Source organism: Sprattus sprattus, assembly GCF_963457725.1.
Source record: "Sprattus sprattus genome assembly, chromosome: 15".
Taxonomy (NCBI): domain Eukaryota; kingdom Metazoa; phylum Chordata; class Actinopteri; order Clupeiformes; family Clupeidae; genus Sprattus; species Sprattus sprattus.
Window position 1 is genome coordinate 16,140,241 of NC_137913.1, and position 19,555 is coordinate 16,159,795.

The 19,555-nt window shown below is 42.5% G+C and overlaps 1 protein-coding gene across 1 annotated transcript in view; it reads right to left on the reverse strand.

Moving 5' to 3' along the window:
* The window catches only part of LOC308376306 (unconventional myosin-Ih-like), a gene marked incomplete at both ends in the record, with an annotated part of 29,700 nt that extends 10,196 nt beyond the window's left edge, over nt 1-19,504 (reverse strand). The window contains 10 exons of the mRNA XM_080852601.1: nt 444-515; nt 643-756; nt 1,556-1,654; nt 1,763-1,942; nt 2,059-2,139; nt 2,546-2,761; nt 3,642-3,761; nt 4,165-4,305; nt 18,498-18,611; nt 19,493-19,504. Coding sequence (XP_080708727.1) covers nt 444-515; nt 643-756; nt 1,556-1,654; nt 1,763-1,942; nt 2,059-2,139; nt 2,546-2,761; nt 3,642-3,761; nt 4,165-4,305; nt 18,498-18,611; nt 19,493-19,504 — 1,149 coding nt within the window. The remainder of the gene's footprint in view (nt 1-443; nt 516-642; nt 757-1,555; nt 1,655-1,762; nt 1,943-2,058; nt 2,140-2,545; nt 2,762-3,641; nt 3,762-4,164; nt 4,306-18,497; nt 18,612-19,492) is intronic.
* Between the last annotated feature and the right edge of the window lie 51 nt (nt 19,505-19,555).

Below are 19,555 nucleotides of genomic sequence, written 5' to 3' on the forward strand. Positions count from 1 at the left end.
TGGCCATTGGGAGCCAGAATTATTGCTGTTTGCTTGGGGGTTCAAATACTTATTTTTTGCATCAAATGCAAATAAAGTCATAAATCTTATAAAATGCAGTTTTCTGGATTTTTTTGTTGATATTCTGTTTCTCACTGTTAAAATACACCTACCATTTCAATTCTAGATCACACATTTCTTTGCAAGTGGTCAAACTTGCGAAGTCGGCAGGGGTTCAAATACTTATTTTCCCCACTGTATATGTATATGTATATGTATATGTATATGTATATGTATATGTATATGTATATGTATATGTATATGTATATGTAAATGTAAATGTATGTGTTTGCATATGTATATGTACAGTATATGTATGTATGTAAGGCATGTGCATGAAGTGAGGGATTCAGAGGAAAATGAGGGAGAAAGGGCATGTGGCATGTCACCCAGGTAAGATTTACCTCATCAGTTTTGGCTTCAATCTTCCTGAAAGTCAGGGCCTCCTGTAGAACCTGAACATTAACACTAAGCAGCTACAGGGGGTGGGGTGGGGGTTGGGGGGCAGGGTTAGTTCATTTAAACCATAAAAACAACTCCAACTTATTATATAAATAATATAATCCAATATAAATAGAAATAGAAAGTAGATAATAAAATCACCTTTGACACCCAGCGCAGCTCTGCATGCCCTAGCAAGGTGGCAGAACCTTTGCTGTCTCCTTCAAAGTGGACATTGCCAAGGTGAAGAACACTGGCAATGATCCCAAATAGGTGCTGAGGGAGATGGACAGAGGTGACAGGAAGCACGCAAAGAGAATTTCATGATATATCATATAAAGTCCGCAGTTTATGATGGCTTTCTGACAGCCTTTCACTTTCAGAAATTAAGAAATTACCCTATCAAGACTGCAATAAAAACCTATAGCCTACTATATCTGATAGATATACACTGTTAATGACTTAAGAATATAATAATCAAGTGCCTTGTATTAATAATTACCTTGTATGAATCATGTGCTTATGTAACCAGGAACATGGCTTTTCTGTGTTTCTGTGTGTGTGTAACTTTGATTATAAGGTGCTGACGCCACTGTCATATGTGTAAGACCTATATCCGTAAGTGAGGAAACCTCTTGTCTATGTTTGGGTGAGCTCAAAGCTGATAAGAAGGGTCGAACTGTGTTCAACCCTTTTTAAAACTGACATCCTTGCATTTTAGAAAGCGCAGTGGGGATGACACAAAGGGACCTTTAGTCGAGCATGGCTATTCTTACTGACTTTAGAAACATTCATGGCGTCAGAGTTAGATAAATCTTAAGTATATAAACCCTGGGCAATGTTTGTGATATTGCTAAACTTTCATCCTTGTGTTGTGAGTGAGCCAGATTGCAATTGTTGTTTGTAATAAATATACTGATCTACAGCTCCGGAGTCCTGAGATAACTTTAGCGTGAATTTTCACTATCTATAACCTACTCACTGGTTACAGACTAGTTGTTGTTAGCGTGCCTCCAGAAGTAGCACAGAAGAGCCATGTGCAATCAGAAATGTCTTACTAACTGTGCGTCCTTACTTCAATGTCAGCCTTGTCAAAGTCAATGACAGAGAGGGCGTTCCTCATCGTCTTCCAGTCGTTCTTGTCATTGATGGCGCCTACAGTGGTGTATTCACCCTACGAATCAAAGGCAGCGGTGTTCATTTATGGACAAAAAAAGGGCAATTTTCACTTCATGTTACCAACACAGTACAGTCCTCTGGGGTTTACCGCACACTCTCACACCTGCGCCAGATACTTGTAATGTTGGCAGTTTTTGTCCAAACCCAGCTGGCGCAGTAAGTCCTCTTCTCCACCCTCAATCAGCTGGTAGAAAACATGGAAGTTTCTCTCCCCGTGGTTCTGATGCACCACCCTGGACTTCTCCAGGAGGTAGCTGAGGATGTGACCTCCAACTGCATCACCCTACGTGAGGAGAGGCCCATCATCAACCCCACAATCGCAACAAATCGGGCATGAGCCTGAAGAGGGGTAAATCTTCAGCTAATCTTAAACAGAAGGTTTTTTTTTATCTACCCTACCTGGGGGTCAAACTGGATATCCATGTACTTCCCAAAGCGACTGGAGTTGTCATTCTTTAGGGTTTTGGCATTTCCAAAAGCCTGTGATGGTGATATAAGATGTAAGACAAAACATCCGATGAGAAGACTGGAAGACTGGACTGAGCAATCTGTCTCTGAAAACAGTTCAAGGGGGAACATATGGTGTATCTTTGCTGGTTTGTAATTGCCTGTGTAATTGAGTGTGTGTGTGTGTGTGTGTGTGTGTGTGTGTGTGTGTGTGTGTGTGTGTGTGTGTGTGTGTGTGTGTGTGTGTGTGTGTGTGTGTGTGTGTGTGTGTGTGTGTGTGTGTGTGTGTGTGTGTGTGTGTGTGTGTGTGTGGTGTGTGGGTGTGTGTGTGTGTGTGAGAGAGAGAGTGACAAAGAGAGAGAGACAGACAGAGAGAATTGAGCAAAATTGATCTACATGCATGTTAGTTAGGCACTAACAGACCCACAGACCCACAGACCTCCAGCACAGGGTTGGACATGAGCATCCTGTCCCTGACTGTGTCCAAGATGGCTGAGCTGGGGCAGCTGACTGCATAGTACTGCAGAATCTTCTTGGAGGCCTCCGTCTTGCCCGCGCCGCTCTCACCTGAGATGAGGATGAAGTGGTTGTTGGCCTCAGAGAGCATGGTGTGGTAGGCGTTGTCGGCCAGCGCATAACTGTGGACCACAGAGAGCTGAGATTTTAATGGAAGTTAGGAATGCGGTAGAACAGATGAAACAGACAAGCAGAAGATTACTAAATTTCACACATGCACATGAATACAAACGTCTATACAAAAAAGCAACACACACACACACATGCACACACACACACACACACACACACACACACACACACACACACACACACACACACACACACACACACACACACACACACACACACACACACACCCACCCACCCACACACACACACACACACACACACACAAACACACACACACACACACACACACACACACACACATTTGTCATGTTAATTCTAGTCCTATTCTGCGGTGCCCAGTTGATGTCATGGCCAAAGAACCAAAGTTGAAACTGAAACCTTCAATAGAACATTGTCAGATAACTCTTTCCATAATCCGATCAGATTATAATTACACATTTGAAAACAGAGCAGCAGTTGTTTCATTGTGTGTTGGGCAGCAATCTGGCTTCTCTATCTCTGTCAGTCTTATATTTATTGGTTTGTTAATGGTTAAATGAGAAAATGTTCCTGTTCTGTCCTGCTATTGACATCAGCTTCAGATCTTGACATAACCTTACATAAGCATTTACCTCAGTTTGCACCCTATAGAATTACTGGTCCCAATTTTTATTTTGACACCACATCTTTATTGGCTATTTAATAGACACTCTTTACATACAACATCACCTATCTCTAGGCCCCCCTTTTTTGGATTAGTGGACTATTCTGACTTCTTTCACACATAGAAATAACGGACAGGTATCATAATTATAATTCTTAGTAATCTTAGGAAAATGTATTAAATATAATTAAATTCATCTTACTAAGATGTATGGAGATGAAAGCATCCAAGTCAAAATCGATACTAACATGTGAGGAGGTAACTCAAAGAAGTTGACACCCATGTAGAGGTCCATCTGCTTTCTGCTGTAGATGTCCAGCTCTTTATAGGGGTTCACCGATACCAGCAGGGTCCCTATGTAAGTCTGCAGGGGAAAGATAGATTCAGTCTCAAGCATTTGGTCCAGTTTGCATCCCCATGCTTTTATGATGGTCTCTGAAGACATACCATGGCACAGCTGCCTATGAAGTTCTTAGGGTATCAAAGAATATTATATGCTTTTGCTGATAAAGAACAGTAGTATAATGTAAATATAGCTATTGTTTATAATTCTTCCTCTGTAAGAACTGATGAAGGGTCATTCATAAACTATGAGGTAATGTTTTTCACCAAGACATGTCTCTAACGATTTGCAAGCAAGTACAGAAATGTATAGTAGATACAAGACACTATGGTTTCTTAATGGAACTATGGTGGCAGTTCACAAGTAGCAGGTTAGTTTATTTTAAATACAGGTCAAATAAGTGAATCCAGCTACAATGACTCACATAAATCAGATCTCCAGAGAACCTTTTCTTCAGGTTGTCCAGGAAAGCTGTCTCACTGGTGTAAGCATCCAACAGCACAAAGTCCTGTATTCCAACCCGGTCTCGAGCTATCAAAGCTCCTTCCAGATCCAACTTTCGGTTCTGAGGTCAATCATAGGTAAAGAGCAATATTTTTAGCTTTAACACTTGTTTAACACTTTAACACTACCAGAAATTGAATCAAAAACAACAAACAAGATCTAAATTTAATTCCAGTAAAATGTGCAAGTTTTTTTTTCTTATGCATGTGCATCCTATTTTGGCCAGCTCTGCTCATTACAAGGTTCTAAAGTATTCACGGAACATATCTGTTCTTGTTATGGCTACATTTTACAAAGTGAAAGGTGGAAACTCCATGTTTGACCATGTTCTGTGTTAAGGTGGTTAAAACCTGTCAACTCCTTATAAATAAATCAAAATGCCACAGAATTTCCATTCAGTCTCCTATATCAGCGCAATTTACATTTCATTTCGCCATTTAGCAATAGTATATTCCTCTTTCAATTCTAATGATTTTGCTCTATGTATCCCCTTAGGTAGTTTGCAAATTTAAGCAAAGATAAACCAAATCAGCGGCATAATCTCCTGTTGCTGTTGAACAGAAGTGCTGGATTATCGTTCATGCTTTCTCTGTTCACACCAGGCCTGTAAGGGGATATCATCCTAAATGAGCATGCTCTCCTCATGTTTTTGATTGACACTCAGCGGCTCCCAAGAGCTTGTTTAAATAATAGCCACTTGTGACTGGTGATATGCCCTAGTAAGCATATCAAATATCATTCCACTCACTTCGCGTTAAACACAGGTGGTTATATATCTCAGCTTAATGGGGGCAAACCACAGTCTTAAGTAATTGTGCAAGCTGTCTGTATTTCCACTTTTAGCGCAGAGCTTAAAGTGCTGTTGAGCAAGTGCATGCAAGTGAGTATTCTTTCAATGACAGGTACAGGCTTACGATTCTTCTTTACAAACCCGTAAATGTTTAATTCATGACAACATTCAGGTCTAGTAGCCATCTGTGGATGCAGTCACTTTTGGATCCAATGAAATACAAATTGAATAAAAATAAAATGAAATTTTAGCACTGTTGTTTCTGCTTTTAACTTGCTCTTTCTGCGGAGAAAGGTTTCTCCAACGATAGTATGGAGGGTTCTGGTGGGAACAAGCCACTTTTCAATGCTTGTGCTTCATGGAGCAACTGGGAGCTCTGTGTGCGGTGCTCGATACATCGACAGACAAAAAAAACCTGTTGTACATTTCAAGTACAGCCGACTGTGAAATATTTTGGCAAAACTGGTTCTATCTGGTCGTGTGAAAGTCTTTTTTTTCTAGTTCTTGAATTTGTATCTTCTTTGTGTTTCTTTGAAGGGCAGAAACTAATTTATTATGAACTTGAAATGTAAAAAAAAACTCCAGAGATAATCCATTGAATCTAATTGACTCAAGCTCCAAAGTTCTCCACCTCTTCCCTCCCTCCTCCCCCTATAACCCTCATTAGTCCTAAAAAAAAAAGTTTTTCTTTTTTTTGTCCTGTAAATTCCAAAGAAAAGGAACAAAAAGGGGTGCTTTTAAAATGCAGTCTACATTCCATTACATATATTCTCTCTGCATATGCTTTCAGTAATTATTCATTGCAAAACATTTAACGTCACAGTGAATTTCACACTGGCCGGTCTAAACACAATGGAGGAGATTTGGCCTATTTGGACTGAAGGGGGTTGACCATGGTTGGATTGGAAGGGGGTCGGGGTGAGTGCTAAAGGGGGGGGTAAAGGATTGGGGAGGGAGAAGAGAGAGAGGGGGGGGGTTGCATTTGTCTCATCTGAGAAGATCTGGGGCCTTCTTGAGACAACAGCGCAGACTAAATAGTGCTGTAACGGTCCATGCCCCACTGCTCACAGTGACACTCATTTAGTGTGCCCTGCAGCCAGACAATAGAGACTTGTTCTTCGGCAGTGTTGGGCGGTGATCTGGGCTTTCTTACACGCTCTCCCCATGCAGCTCAGCGCGGTGATGGAGGAGGACGGCAAGCAGAGGAGAGAGAGAGAGAGGGAAGGGAAAGAAAGAAAAAAAGAAAGAGAGAGAGAGAGAGAGGGAGGAGAGAGACTTTCTTACACCTGTCAGCGGCTAAAAAAAAATCTCATCCCTTCTACCTTACATAATGCCTCCATCAACCCACAGCAGCACACCCTCCCCTCCCTCAACTGACCCCCTGTCCTCTCCCTCCTTCCCACCCGCCCCTCTCCCTCCATCCCTCTGTCTCCCCCCTACACTTTAACCCACAGAGGCAGGTGAACAATATCATTGAGAGTGCCCCATTTCAGATGTCAGAACCAATCTCAGTATGTGATGGTGGTGAGAGGCTTCTTAAAAAGCAGCGTAACCCCCACTGCCACCCCCCCACCCCCTCCCCCATCCCTCCCCCCCGCCCACCTACAAGCTCTTGCTCCTCCGGGGATGGGAACAGGCCTCATTCAAGGCGATGTGTCTGGAACAATGTACACACTGACAGGGGAGGGCACCGGCTCCCAGTGGCACAACTGAAGATTCAGCGCAGACATCATGAAGGCAGGCAAAGCCTATTGTGCTCGTCCCCAAAGTGTTCAAAGAGAGGGAGAGTGTGTTTACAGGGCCGGTCACACGAGAGTGGCAGAAGACTTTCATCAGCCCCGTCGCTCTCTCGCTCACACTGCCCCATGAATTACACAATCCGTCACGGAGTTTCAATCCACGACTGCAGCCGAGTGAAGAGTCTTTGGCATTTTAAGTTTCATGACAGAGGGCATATTTTTTAGGTTATTTCATTTCTTTAAAGCAGATCAAATTAAAAAACTTTTGACACACTGATAACTTTGTTTGAGTATCTAAATGTATCTGCAAATCATCCCTCTGGTCATTTGAGTTAAGAGTCGGATTTAACTCTAATAATAATCCCATATGTTGTTAAGACTTCTTCTGTTTAAATTTACCTGGGGTGCCACTTCAGATGATTTAGGACCTAAAATGAGCAGCACATGTTGTCACGGACCCAGTCCCCCCCACCCCCTCGGCCAAATCAAGTAAATTAGCGCACCTTCTCAGTGTTGCACCTTATTGCTTTTTAATTAAGAGATGGTCCTTTAGAGCGGGCTAGGGTGCCACCTGAGTTAGTATGACCTCATCCAAGAAAGAAGTCAGACAGAGATAAAGTGAGCAGGGGGGGGGGGGGGGGGGGGGGGGGGGGGGGGGTAGTGGGAGAGAGTGTGAGAGAGAGACAAAGAGAGAGAAGGAGAGAGAGAGATAGAGAGAGAGAGAGAGAGAGAGAGAGAGACGAGAGAGAGAGAAGCAATAGAAGCTGGAGCTAAGCCTAAACCACGAGCGCCTAAGCCGGAGCGAGGGGGGAAACATATCTGTCTCATCTAGGAGAAGTGAGTCTGTCTCTGTGCCATTGAGACCCAAGTGGCAATCTCTCCACATAACCTGTAGGATCCACTTACACCCGCTCTTAAACACACACGGTAGAGGTACAGGGGGAAAATGGGTCACAGGGACACAGCCATCCAGAGTGACACAATTCTCATCATGACTTTACAGTGTGAATGGATATTATAATAAACAACACCTGAACAGGTCATCACCTACAAAGCATGGGCCGAAGTGAAAAGTGTTAAATGTTGATCATCCGCTGTGGTTGTGCAGACAAAAGTGAACAAAAGTGAAAGTCAAGCCTATTTATAGAATATTTGAACCAAAATTAGAAATGCTACTGAGGTGTGAACTTCTTTGTTTTTAGACACACCATTCGGTATTAATTGTCCATAAGTTGATGTCTCAAGAATCAGATACACACTATAAGAAAATCATGGCAAGGAGCATAAGATTGTCGGTTGCATTTGTTTGAGCATGAACATGAAGTGCGCACACGTGCCAGCACCATACCTGCATCTTGCTGATCCTTCAGCAAGAATCTGAGGTAAATTGAAGGAATCCGGGAAAGGCAGTAGATTCAGCTTTTCTCAGACAGGTATCCTACTCAGAGTCACATCGCTGAAATCTCTCCAGAAGGTTGCTCATTCATTTAGGGTCCCGTGAAGATAAACGCCTCGTTTTAACTCCTGAGTGTCACTTCAGTGGGTCTTTGCTACTCTGTTCAGCTCCCACCACCATAAGAGGCAGTTCCGTTTACCTGTATGGCACCTGTGCAGTCCACCTGTGGAGCCGGTCCTCCGGTGGAGTAACTCATTCTCGGTGCTCGAGAGCTGGGTACTCAATCATTCATGGGGTGGTCAGAGCGGGGGAGGGGGGTTGCGTGGAAAGATCTTATTCAGGACTTACCTGGGCGGCTAGTACTGCAAGTAGGTGTAACACAAAGATATAGAAACACAATCCACTGAAACCCGTCTATCAATCACGCACACACACACACTAACGCACACACACACACACACACACCTCAACCTTGACACGGTGGCCGCTAGTGTAACCTACTCTCCTCTTGCTGATCTTTGATTAGACAATTACATTTCAGACTGATCAAGAGCTGCTCAGTGATTCAGAGCGTTTGCACAATGACAATGTGCTGGGCACCATGGTGTGTGATTTAGTTTGGGGCAACCTGGTCACTTGATGCCAGGTTGGCATCGGCCCTTTAAGACATGCCCTCTTGATGCTTTTCCCAGCTGGCTGGGTGCATTCAGGCAGTAAGTGATCCTCACACTGCATGGATCCACTCCATCATTCAGTGCGCCAAGGAAAACACACAAAACTGAAATATGTGGTTCCCAAGCACTCCCCGTCATGCAACTAAAATCAAGTAACAAAAAAACCCTTTGGAATTGGTTCTAAGAAGCTAGACATTTCTTAGCTTCCTTTGTATGAAATTCTGCTATTTCTTGGTTTTCCATTCTTCCAAAAATATTGAAATATCACAGTTACAGTAAGATTTGTTTAAATAAATCAATTTAGTAGAACTAGAAGCTGTGCTGCAGCCAGACATGATAGCATGTGATTCTGTGAATATAAATTGTATACATTTTTACAAAGTTATGCCATTGTTTACTCAAAAACAAATTTATGACTGAAATAAATGTTTTTGTCTCCTTAGCAGTAATGGATAAATATGTGTACTTTAGCAAAGCCAGCACCCATATTGAGTACTGTGTTCCTCTATGAGAGACACAGCTGATTCCCTCGAGCTGCAAACAGACACGAAGCGAGGGTGTCTCTTTTCCCCAGCCCAAAGGCATGAAAAGCCCTGAGGAATGGATAGAGTTTCTCTCTTCCCTCACACTCCTCCTTCCAGGAGCTTTACGTAAAGGACGGTTCATCCCTGTCATTAGTTTTTGTATTTCACACTTCAATTCTCACGCTAATGAATAGTGAATGCACTGCCATCATGCTTAAAAGAACAACACCAAATGTCACACACAATGCAGGAGCCTGCGCACACATGAGGACAAGGTCTAGATTAGTCCCCAAAAGTTTGTCCACTGTTGCCGGGGAGCCATGGACTCCCTCTCCCCCTCTACCCCAACCCCCAGCAAACATAACTCTGTGTGTATACCACACCTCCCTTCTCCTGTAATGCTTGTCCAGACTTAACAAGCTTTGTGCTACCCACTGGGCCCAAGTTCAGCACAAGAGCCGACAAATCCCATCTCACAGGAGTCAAAGCGCCCCATTTTCCCATTAGAGGGGCCCTGCTGGGGAAAAGGGGGTGGTAATAACGCGTTCCCACCAGGTCCCTCTCTCTTTCTCTCCTCACCCATCCCCTTCCCCGTCTCCCTCCCTTTTCCTCCCTCTCTCTCCCTCCCTTTTTCTCCCTCCCTCCCTCTCTCTTTCTCTCCTCACCCTTCCCCTTACCCGCCTTCCTCTCCCTCCCTCCCTCCCTCCCTTTCTCTCTCTCTTTTTCTTTTTCTTGTATGCTCACATGAAAACACTTCACCCCTTTCTTCTATCCCCTGTGCTGTTTTTATAGATTAATGATGGGGGCCTTATGCTGACAACCTCAATCAGCCTTTGACTTCAGGGTCATGGCTAGAAGCGTTTTCTCTAAAGCACACCTCACTTCAGAAATCTACACAACATGATCTGAAACTCTGTAACCGATTGGGGAGGAACTTCCCTTGGTCCAGAACAGATGATATCCTCACTGTGTGTGTGTGTGTGTGTGTGTGTGTGTGTGTGTGTGTGTGTGTGTTGTGTGTGTGTGTGTGTGTGTGTGTGTGTGTGTGTGTGTGTGTGTGTGTGCGCGTGTTTGTGTCTGAGTGTGTTTGTGTTTGTGTGTGTGCATGGATGAGTGTCAGTGAAGTTCCATCTACGATGTACAACCCCCACCTATGACAAATGGCGCAACTGTGCACTGGGCACAGCACCAATAATTAGGAACCTGATTAACCTTTTGGCAAAGCATGCCACAAACTACCTTCCAGTCAAATATCCTTTGACCCAGTCAGTAAGATCCTCATCAGAGTAGACACTTTCGATTACCTCTCCTCACAAATACTACCCTGACCATCCACAGATGAGGGGCAATTTCCTTCCTCTGAGCAAGAGGTTACACCGGGTCACTTGTCCTTCAGGGGAGAGAACTGACAAGAGGAGAGAGTGAGTTGGAGATGACCTCCCCACCCCACTGTGGTTGCTACTTTGGCTAAACTCGTTCCCATTGTATATCAGCCACAAATCCGTTATGGCATAAACCATTTGAGAAGAAAAATGCCATTGCAGGAGTGCTTACATGCTTTATGTATTAAAGGCTGTAGTTGCACGTTCTGACATGCACAGGGACCATTTGCGTCAGATTGATTAACCTGAAAATGCAGAGAGAGAGAGAGAAAGAGAGAGAGGATAGAGGTGTGTATGAGAGTACTCTGTACACAAGCAACAAATGCCACACTGCTACAGACTCTTATATCCATCTCCTCTCTGTAGATATTTATTTCCAAAAGAATAATAAGAAAAGGAGTCAACACATACATATTAACTATAATAAGCAAAAATGACATTGTGACGTTGTATATACATAAAATGTATATTTATCACATGGGTGAAAATAAAACTGTAATAGTTTTAAAACTGTAATAATTTTTAAAATATTCCCAAGTTAAGAACAAATAGGCTCTAGGACCTGGTGCATGTTCTTGGTTTCCAGACAGGTTTTCGGCCGTTGGAAATAGGCATTGATTGAGCCTATTGTGACACTGCGATTTACCATCTGGGGTGTCCCATGTGGGTTTTCTGCTGTCAGCATCTCATCTCATCTCATAAACATAGGGTGACTAAAAGACTTTATCCAAATCTATTTCGTTCAAGGCCTAATAATCGATGTGTTAAGTTTCTAGTTTACATACGAAAATACATTTCAAACTGAAAATGGATCCCAAATAGTAGCCTTATCTGACACATTTTTTTAAACAAACGTTCACACGGAAGAAGGGCGATTATTTACACTATATTACTAATTTTCACAATTGAATGCTGATTTAGTAAACAGAAACAAAAATATCCTGGCTGAAGTAGCCTATTTATAGCCAAGACTGTCGTCCTCACGGTGCACTTGATGCGCGCTTCTTTCTCTGCCTTTCCCGCTGCTGAGCGCCTGTGGGAGCGGGAGTAGTGGCGCTCTAATATTTGACCCACACAGTTTTCAACTTATTCACAAGCAACACAAAACGCCGACTGCTGCCTGGTGTGTGCCGATACTATGAATAGCCGCAGAAATAGGAAGGGATTCATCATGAAGCCTGAATTATTGAGATTGTAAACAAATATTTAGCCTTACAATTAGATTTAAACTACAGTTGATGCCAATTTAGGCAGAGTGCAAGGTGTTTCAGATCGGCAGCAATTCTGTAGTCCACAAAACGGAATGAGAACACTTACAAGGGTAAGTTTAAAATGACAGCCCAAACAATTTGCAAATGATTGCGAAAGAAATTATAACGCATTGCTTTTGAATGTTTTCATCTTCTTTACTTTCACGAACTGTAATCAGTTGCATGTTTTAAATAAGAACCATGTCAACATCTTTAACTTGCTGCCTAGGTAGCCTACTTTTTTTTTTAAATCACAACTCGGGGGGGAAAAGAACATGTTCAGGTTTATAACAAGTTTCTTCTTTTTCTCGGTGGGCGTTACATCCGTCGTTATTACAGTGGCAGCAGCTGTCATTGAGATCCAACCCCCTGAAGTATTTCGAACTCCATTCAAAGACTGCGCATGACAGCCTGGGGGACAGTGTCGAAGAGGGAAATTTAAAAACGGTTTCGAGGGACAAGTGCATCAATACTGTAACTTACTGGGATATTGGCTACCATAGATCTCAAACACAATCAAAAGAGGTGAGTTTTTCATTTACTTCACGAATGTACTCATTCTTTTTTTTAATCATATTTTGTAGCCTATAAATAATTTTCATTTTCATGATTTCATGATTTCTGATGAGCCAGTGATGAGCAAACGTGATTCAGCTAAACAGCCTTCATGACAATGTTAGGATGAAACAGGTTTTTTTGCTAACTGCTTTGACCGTTAAGAAACTACAATGTAACGTTAACCCACGGACTTATTTTGTAACATTGCTGGTTAATTATTTGAAACATTGTAGGCTACTGGCTTTATACAGAATGTATATGAAGATAGCATGTTTGTGTGTCCTATTACCGAATAAAATAGGTTGAATTTTGCTAGATAACGGTTGGCTAACTAGATGTACACCTTTTAAGACTATTTGTACATTGGATGACCACCACCGTTAAAGAAAGCCTTTACCTTTTGTATTGCAAGCAGACACTTGTTACTTCATTGTGTGATGTGATGTTATAACGTTAACTTTGGCCCACTTGATAGGCCTGTGTTAAAAAACTTGATAGGCTGCTTAAAAAAAAAAAGAAAAAAGTTTATTAGTATTAATATTAGCCAAAGTTCAATAGGCCTACTTATATGTGAAATACGCACCATAGCCTACGTATTGTTTATACTTTTTTTTAAATAAAATGATCTTGTTTCTGACAAACATTACAGGTTGTCCTGCATCCCAGAAGATGATAGAAAGTGGAATCACAACCAGATTGCCTGGGGTTATGGAAAGTCAGCACGCTTCCCCGCAAGACTTCAGGTAAAACACCTTATTCTTTATACATGCATGGCTGCATATGAACCGGACCTATTATCGAATGGTAAAAATGTTTCATGCGATATCCTGTCCAAAGGGTTACGATCTGTTTGGACCTTTTTATTATGGGCTCCGTGACATACGTTTTTTAAATTATTTAGCTAACCGTAATAGCCAACATTGTATTTATTTATTAAGTTGCAAAACAGGCTGTTGTCAAGCGGTATTGCATAGTCCTAAATACTATCAACAAGTATTAGGGTACATTAATAGTTATTAGTGGACAAAAGGACTGAAGAACAGAATCCCTGAGAATACATCATTTGGGGGTTTGAATGGATCTGTCAGACCTCATCAGCTCTGTTTACACGGCCGCTGTCGGCGCAGACAGCGGCTGAGCCCTTTGCCCAGGCGGGTTTGGGGGATTGGGGGGTGCTGGGGTCACTGCCGAGAGCCAATGGCTCCCAATTACGATGAAGACGGGAGGGGCGGAGGGTGAAATTTTGCTCACCCGCAGCCTTCTTTCTGAAGATGTCCAGAGCGGGACCATGTTTTGCCTCGTTGAACAAGTAAAATATATGTTTGCCCCCCATGTCTAATTGGATTCTAATGAGCCACACATCTCAGGCTACATAGGCTAGCTAGTGTACCATGAATGTTTGAAATGAAAAGTCTGAAATGTTTGAAAACTTTTCTCAGGAAATATTTGAAAACTTTTCTCAGGAAATATTTGAAAACTTTTCTCAGGAAATATTCAGATTTTAGATTGTTGTTATTAATTACAATACTGTCTACCATTAAGGTTTATGGGCAGGGCTTGAGTTGTGGGGGCATGTAGGGGGATACCATCCCTCCTGGAAAAAACATGGACGAAAACCATCCCCCTTGCAAACCTACTATCCCTTCTCGATTATCGATGATGATAGCACATGTTAGCCTTAATCATGAAGAGATGAGACAGAGCACCCCCCTTAATGTTATATTGACAACTTCTTATGGAACAGTTTGGATTCAGTAATACAAATTTAATATAATATAATTGGTAAGCAAATATAAAGCAAATATGATAGGGAATGAGGTCGTAGGGGGTAAGTTGTTCTTCCTTTGCATGTTAAACAGTTTCCTCCAAGATTCTCAAAACCTTCCTCTCCCATTTTGAATCATTTAAATATAATTTTACACTGACGTATATTAGGCAAATCCATGTATTCTAAGATTCATCAGAAGTGAATTGTTTCCATAATTCATTGCCTCACATTGCATTTTGTTTCAGTAAAAATAATTATGTGTAATTATTCTTCTTACAATGAAGTTTAGTTTTAATACAGTTAGCACAACTATATTTGTTTAATTTTAGTTTGAGATCAATTTAAACCAAAACAACAGAAGCAAAGGGAAAGAAATGATGACAGTTTGGACAAAAGCGTCTGCTAAATAACTAAAATAGATGCAATGGTTTTTTTTACAAACTTTACCTTTACTAAAGGTTCTTGGCAGTGTCTCAGCCACTCATATACACACCAAAGCCCCAAATATATATAATGAAATAGATTTCTTCCCAGATGAAAACGTATACGTCTTTTAGTTTTAATATGTTTAAGCAGAGCTATGATGTGAGACGATAGTGTAAAGGAGTGTTATCCAGGTTTCAGGCACTATTTGCAGATAAGAGCTTTTGAGGTAGCAAGGCTCCAAAAAAACAAATCATGAAATAACATATGTTTTGTTACCCACATAGAAGCATGTTTATATTTTTACAGCAGTATTTTGGCTTATTGCATACTTTGTCACAGTGATTTCATTTGGTTTACGATGAAAATTTGGCCACTGCTTGACACAAATGTTGTTGAAGCATTCTTTCGTATTTGAAATCTTTGGCTGCTTGATGATACTGACACCTGTAAGGATAGCCGCGTATGACAGCTGGTGTTGAAATGGTTGGTCTCTTTGTCCTTCAGTGAGGTGCAGTTTGTAGGGAAGTTGAGGGGGTTGCACAGGGCACTTCAAAGCAAGAGTGTGGTGTGCAGGTAATGCTGCCTGAGTCTGATTTCACTCAAACGGGTGTGTCTGGATTATTCATGAGACCTTTTCCTCCCTGAGCCACCATGACTAACCCTCCTCAGACAACTACCCCCCCCCCCCCCCAAAAAAAAAAAAAACCCTGTGTCCTCAAGGCCCACTGAATTGAGCTTTTCTGACTAACCAGGGTAAACCCATCCCCCCCAACACTCCACATCCCAGTCACCCTCTCCTGCCTATCCATCCATCCATCCCCCCGTCTCTCCTGGGAGAGGTTGGGGGTGGGGATATAAGGGCAGTGGCTGGCTGGATGGAAAGGGACAGGCAAACAGATGGCATCCTATTTGCGGCTGGTCTGTGGGGCCTGTCATTCCAGCAGATTAATGCAAGTGGGTTGGTTAAAAAAAAACAAAAAACCGGTGGAGACAATCAAGGAAGGGTCTGGGAGGGAGGGGGGCGGTGAGGAGACAATAGAGCCACGTGCCACTGGACAGATTTGTCGTTTGGGACACAATAGGTGATCATTTTTCAATAGACAAGGCCAACTGTTACACACAACGTGTGCCACAGCCCCATGGTTCAAATGGCCTCCGGCGTTGTTTACGTACGATTCAGCCAATGGTACGAGGGGGTCTGTGGTCACCTGATTTGGTTGAAGAGGGGGAGCATGTCTGTGTGTGTGGTTGTGTGTGTGTGTGTGTGTGTGTGTGTGTGTGTGTGTGTGTGTGTGTGTTGAAGTAGTTTAGATGGGGGTGGTGGTGTTGGGGGTGGGGTTGTCTACAGTGTCCAGACCAACAAAATAACTGAAAAGTGAGTGTTGTCATAGCGACCCCAATGACTGAACTTGTCTTTAGCTGTGAGTGAACAAGTGCAAGGAAAAAAGGAGGGGAGTTGAAGAGGACTCTGCTTTCTTCCTCTGACTCTGCTCATGTGAAAGTTTTAATCTTTTATTCCCCCATCCAGTGTACAACAGAAACAGTGCAGAAAATAAAAAAGAGAGATTTGTTCACGTTTGAGGAAACCTTTTCAAAAATGTATGCGTGGACGGGGTAGTGGTTGCTCAGGAACTGAGGACTAAAACCTTCAGATGAGAGGCTTAATCAAATCTGATTATCCCTTTTGTTTTCACTGTGTAATAGGCCTGTATGATAACTAAATAGATGGATTATAGATGTCTTTCCAGTGTGAGTGGCTCTCTCTGTGCAACCAAAGCTCTTACAACATGCTTGCTGAGAATAAGCCGAAATGCGATTGTGCGCTTTCTCTTCGTGTTTCTCTTCCATCTGTTTGCACTTTTCAAAATTGAACATGATGTCATAAAATCCTCAGCCTGAAGTAGATTAGAACTACTGTGTAATGCTGTCTCATACTTCTGTGTCTCAACAAGGGATTTCACTAAGAGCTGAGTACGGCATAAGAGCTGTTGAAGAGAGGGTTTTTCCCCCCAGAAACAGGTGTGTGTGACAAGAGCTGTTACACAGACTGGGGGGGGGGGGGGGGGGGGGGGGGGGGTTCGCTCCCTGTTAGGAGCGTGCAACCTAGAGCTGTTAAAACAAAATGGTGTTTTCCACCATGCAAGGTTGTTTTAGAAAAGGGTATTGCTGAGATGTGTTCACAGAGAATATGTCCATTTGAGAGAGCAAGACATATTTGGCAAAGAGCTGGAAAAGTATGTGGCTTTACTCTACACACACCTTATCTACCTCTCCAGTACGCTGCTTTTAGATCAATACTGCACAGAATGCAGCACAGAATCTATCTTTTTTTTTGTAATGATGGTTGTCTTGTTGTAGCACTGTCATTCTTCCTTCCTGCTCCTATCGAGTTCTCCGTTAGAGACCAGCCACACCTGTTCCCTGCCCCTCCATCTGCTTGTCTCCCCCATAAACCATCACTCCCACACTCATCTGTGCTTTAATTCAACATAGCGTCCCTGTTCAGCTCAGCTTACCACCATCGCAACCACAAGTGTTCCACCAAAGGAACCTGTGGTCTTTGGTCTTGACTGGCCACATCGCAGCAATGTCCTGTCCATGTAGACGTGTGTGTGTGTAGAATGTTGTCAGAGAGTTGAGGTCAGGTCACACCTACTGAAGCGTGCAGCACACCTCACCCTTGCTCCACTGGCTCCGTAGCTCTCTGCGGCAGCCCAAGTCCTCGGTGCACAGTTTGACGACGACTGAAAACGGAGCTGCACCAGCTTTCATGGCGCCACTAACCCCCATCTTATGCTCTGTCCTGCCCACTGAAATGTTGCGATTTGTTCATCCACTTTATGGTAACCCCTCAGTGCCAAAGCAGACTCATTTCACTGCTGTAATGACTTCCATGTAGATCTTATCTGAGAGGTACCCCGGCTGAAGCCGCTTGACCTCTTACCCTAATGTGTGTGCTTGCCCTTGCCTGACCCCCACCTTGGACCTAAACTCAACCCCTGAGTGACTTTTTTATGAACGCGTCATAATTTCCTCAACAGCCTTGGCAGCCTTTCAGCATCCTTATTTGTAGCACCCCTTCATTCATACCTTTTACTTTTACCCTAACATTTGTTCAGAGCTCACACTTTTAGTTTCTGTGATCGCATTCGCTCAGTTGTCCCAACATGGTTCTACAGCCCTTTGAACTAATTATGTTGTTCAACAGCCACATGTTTGGGTTTTGTCCTTTATTGTATGCAGCCTGGGATGTGCTGATGAACCATGTCATTATTCAGCAAGGACACTGAGAAATCAGTTAACCATTTAACGCTATCCAGTTTGCATTGTTAACAAAAACAGGCATCAGCACCAGAACTGCAACCTATACTGTTATTTTTACATTTTTAAATGTATAATTTATTACTATTAGGTTATCTTTAGCATTTCCATGATGGCAATGTTTTTTTTCCAGATGCATATCATATCTGAGGCAGTTGTCTTTGTATTTGTCTGGTTTATTTTTCTATGTTTAATAGTATCCAGTGTCAATGAAGACTTCATGAACATTTCACAATTCACAAACCTCTTTTAACATAAAAAATATGGTTACATAGAAAGCTAGCTTTCTGAAATACAGTTTACAAAGGCTTCTAAATTAAGTTCTTTTAATAAGACAGGAAGTTGTACTAACTGTATGTGACCTGGATGTGAGCGGTAGAAGGAGAGTTGTAAACATGTGACCCCTCCTCTCCCAGGTTACTCACCACAGACCCCTCCCAGCTGAACAAAGAGGACCTCCCAGGTGACCTGCAGTCCCTGTCGTGGCTGACGTCTGTGGACGTGCCCCGTCTGCAGCAGGTTGGAGCCAGCCGGCCGGACTACAACGGCTCATCCCAGGTTACTCTGTTGGACCAGCAGGCAGGTGAGTCGGAGACTACTGTTATTATTAAAGTAGTTATTAACACTGTGCTTACATTATTCTACTGTTACATAGAAGTGTCTGGATTACTGGACCATGATTAGAGTTATCTAGAATAATAATTTGTACATGTGCACAGTCTAACTGGGGGCCAAGCAGTGAAACTGTTCTTCACAGGCCTCAAATGTTGTGCAATATTCACCAAATTTGCTACAGGTGATCTTCAGAACAAGCCTCAAGGAGTTATATTTTCAAAACCGTTTCAAATTAAATCAAAAGCATACAGAAAGTGAGGTCATATCTCAGCCACGGTTTGATGAATTGACACTAAACTTTAACAATAAGCCAAAACACGTTTTTCCTAAAAGCCTTTGATGTGTTGGCCATATAAAAGTGGTTGTTAGGTCTGGTGATATCCTAGGAGATCCCAAGGATGGGAAATGACAATCTATCATGTCGACCAAATTTATGTGGCCGCAAAATTGGATTTAATCAAAATCCTTAAAAAGATTTCAGAGGCCACAAACCCTGTCAATTATTCAACACATTTGAAACAGATTAAGTCTCATGAAAGTTATTAGACTGATTTTTTATCTTCAGAACCAATCTTTCCGTTATAGCATATTTAATTTGGCGGCAATGCAGCCAAACAGGAAGTCAGCTCACAATTAGGCCAATGACATAATGACATCATGCTTCCATGGAAACTATGCCCTACTGGGTCCCTCTCATCTCTGCTTGTAGTTATATAAACTGTTGTTGTGAAAATCATCTCAATTGATAAGTGAAATCAATTCATTCTACAATCAGGCACTGCATTGAATGGCTCTGCTGGGTCACATTCAGGTTCATTAACAGTCTTTGTGTATGGGATGCCTTTGTACCCACAGCTCAGATGAACAG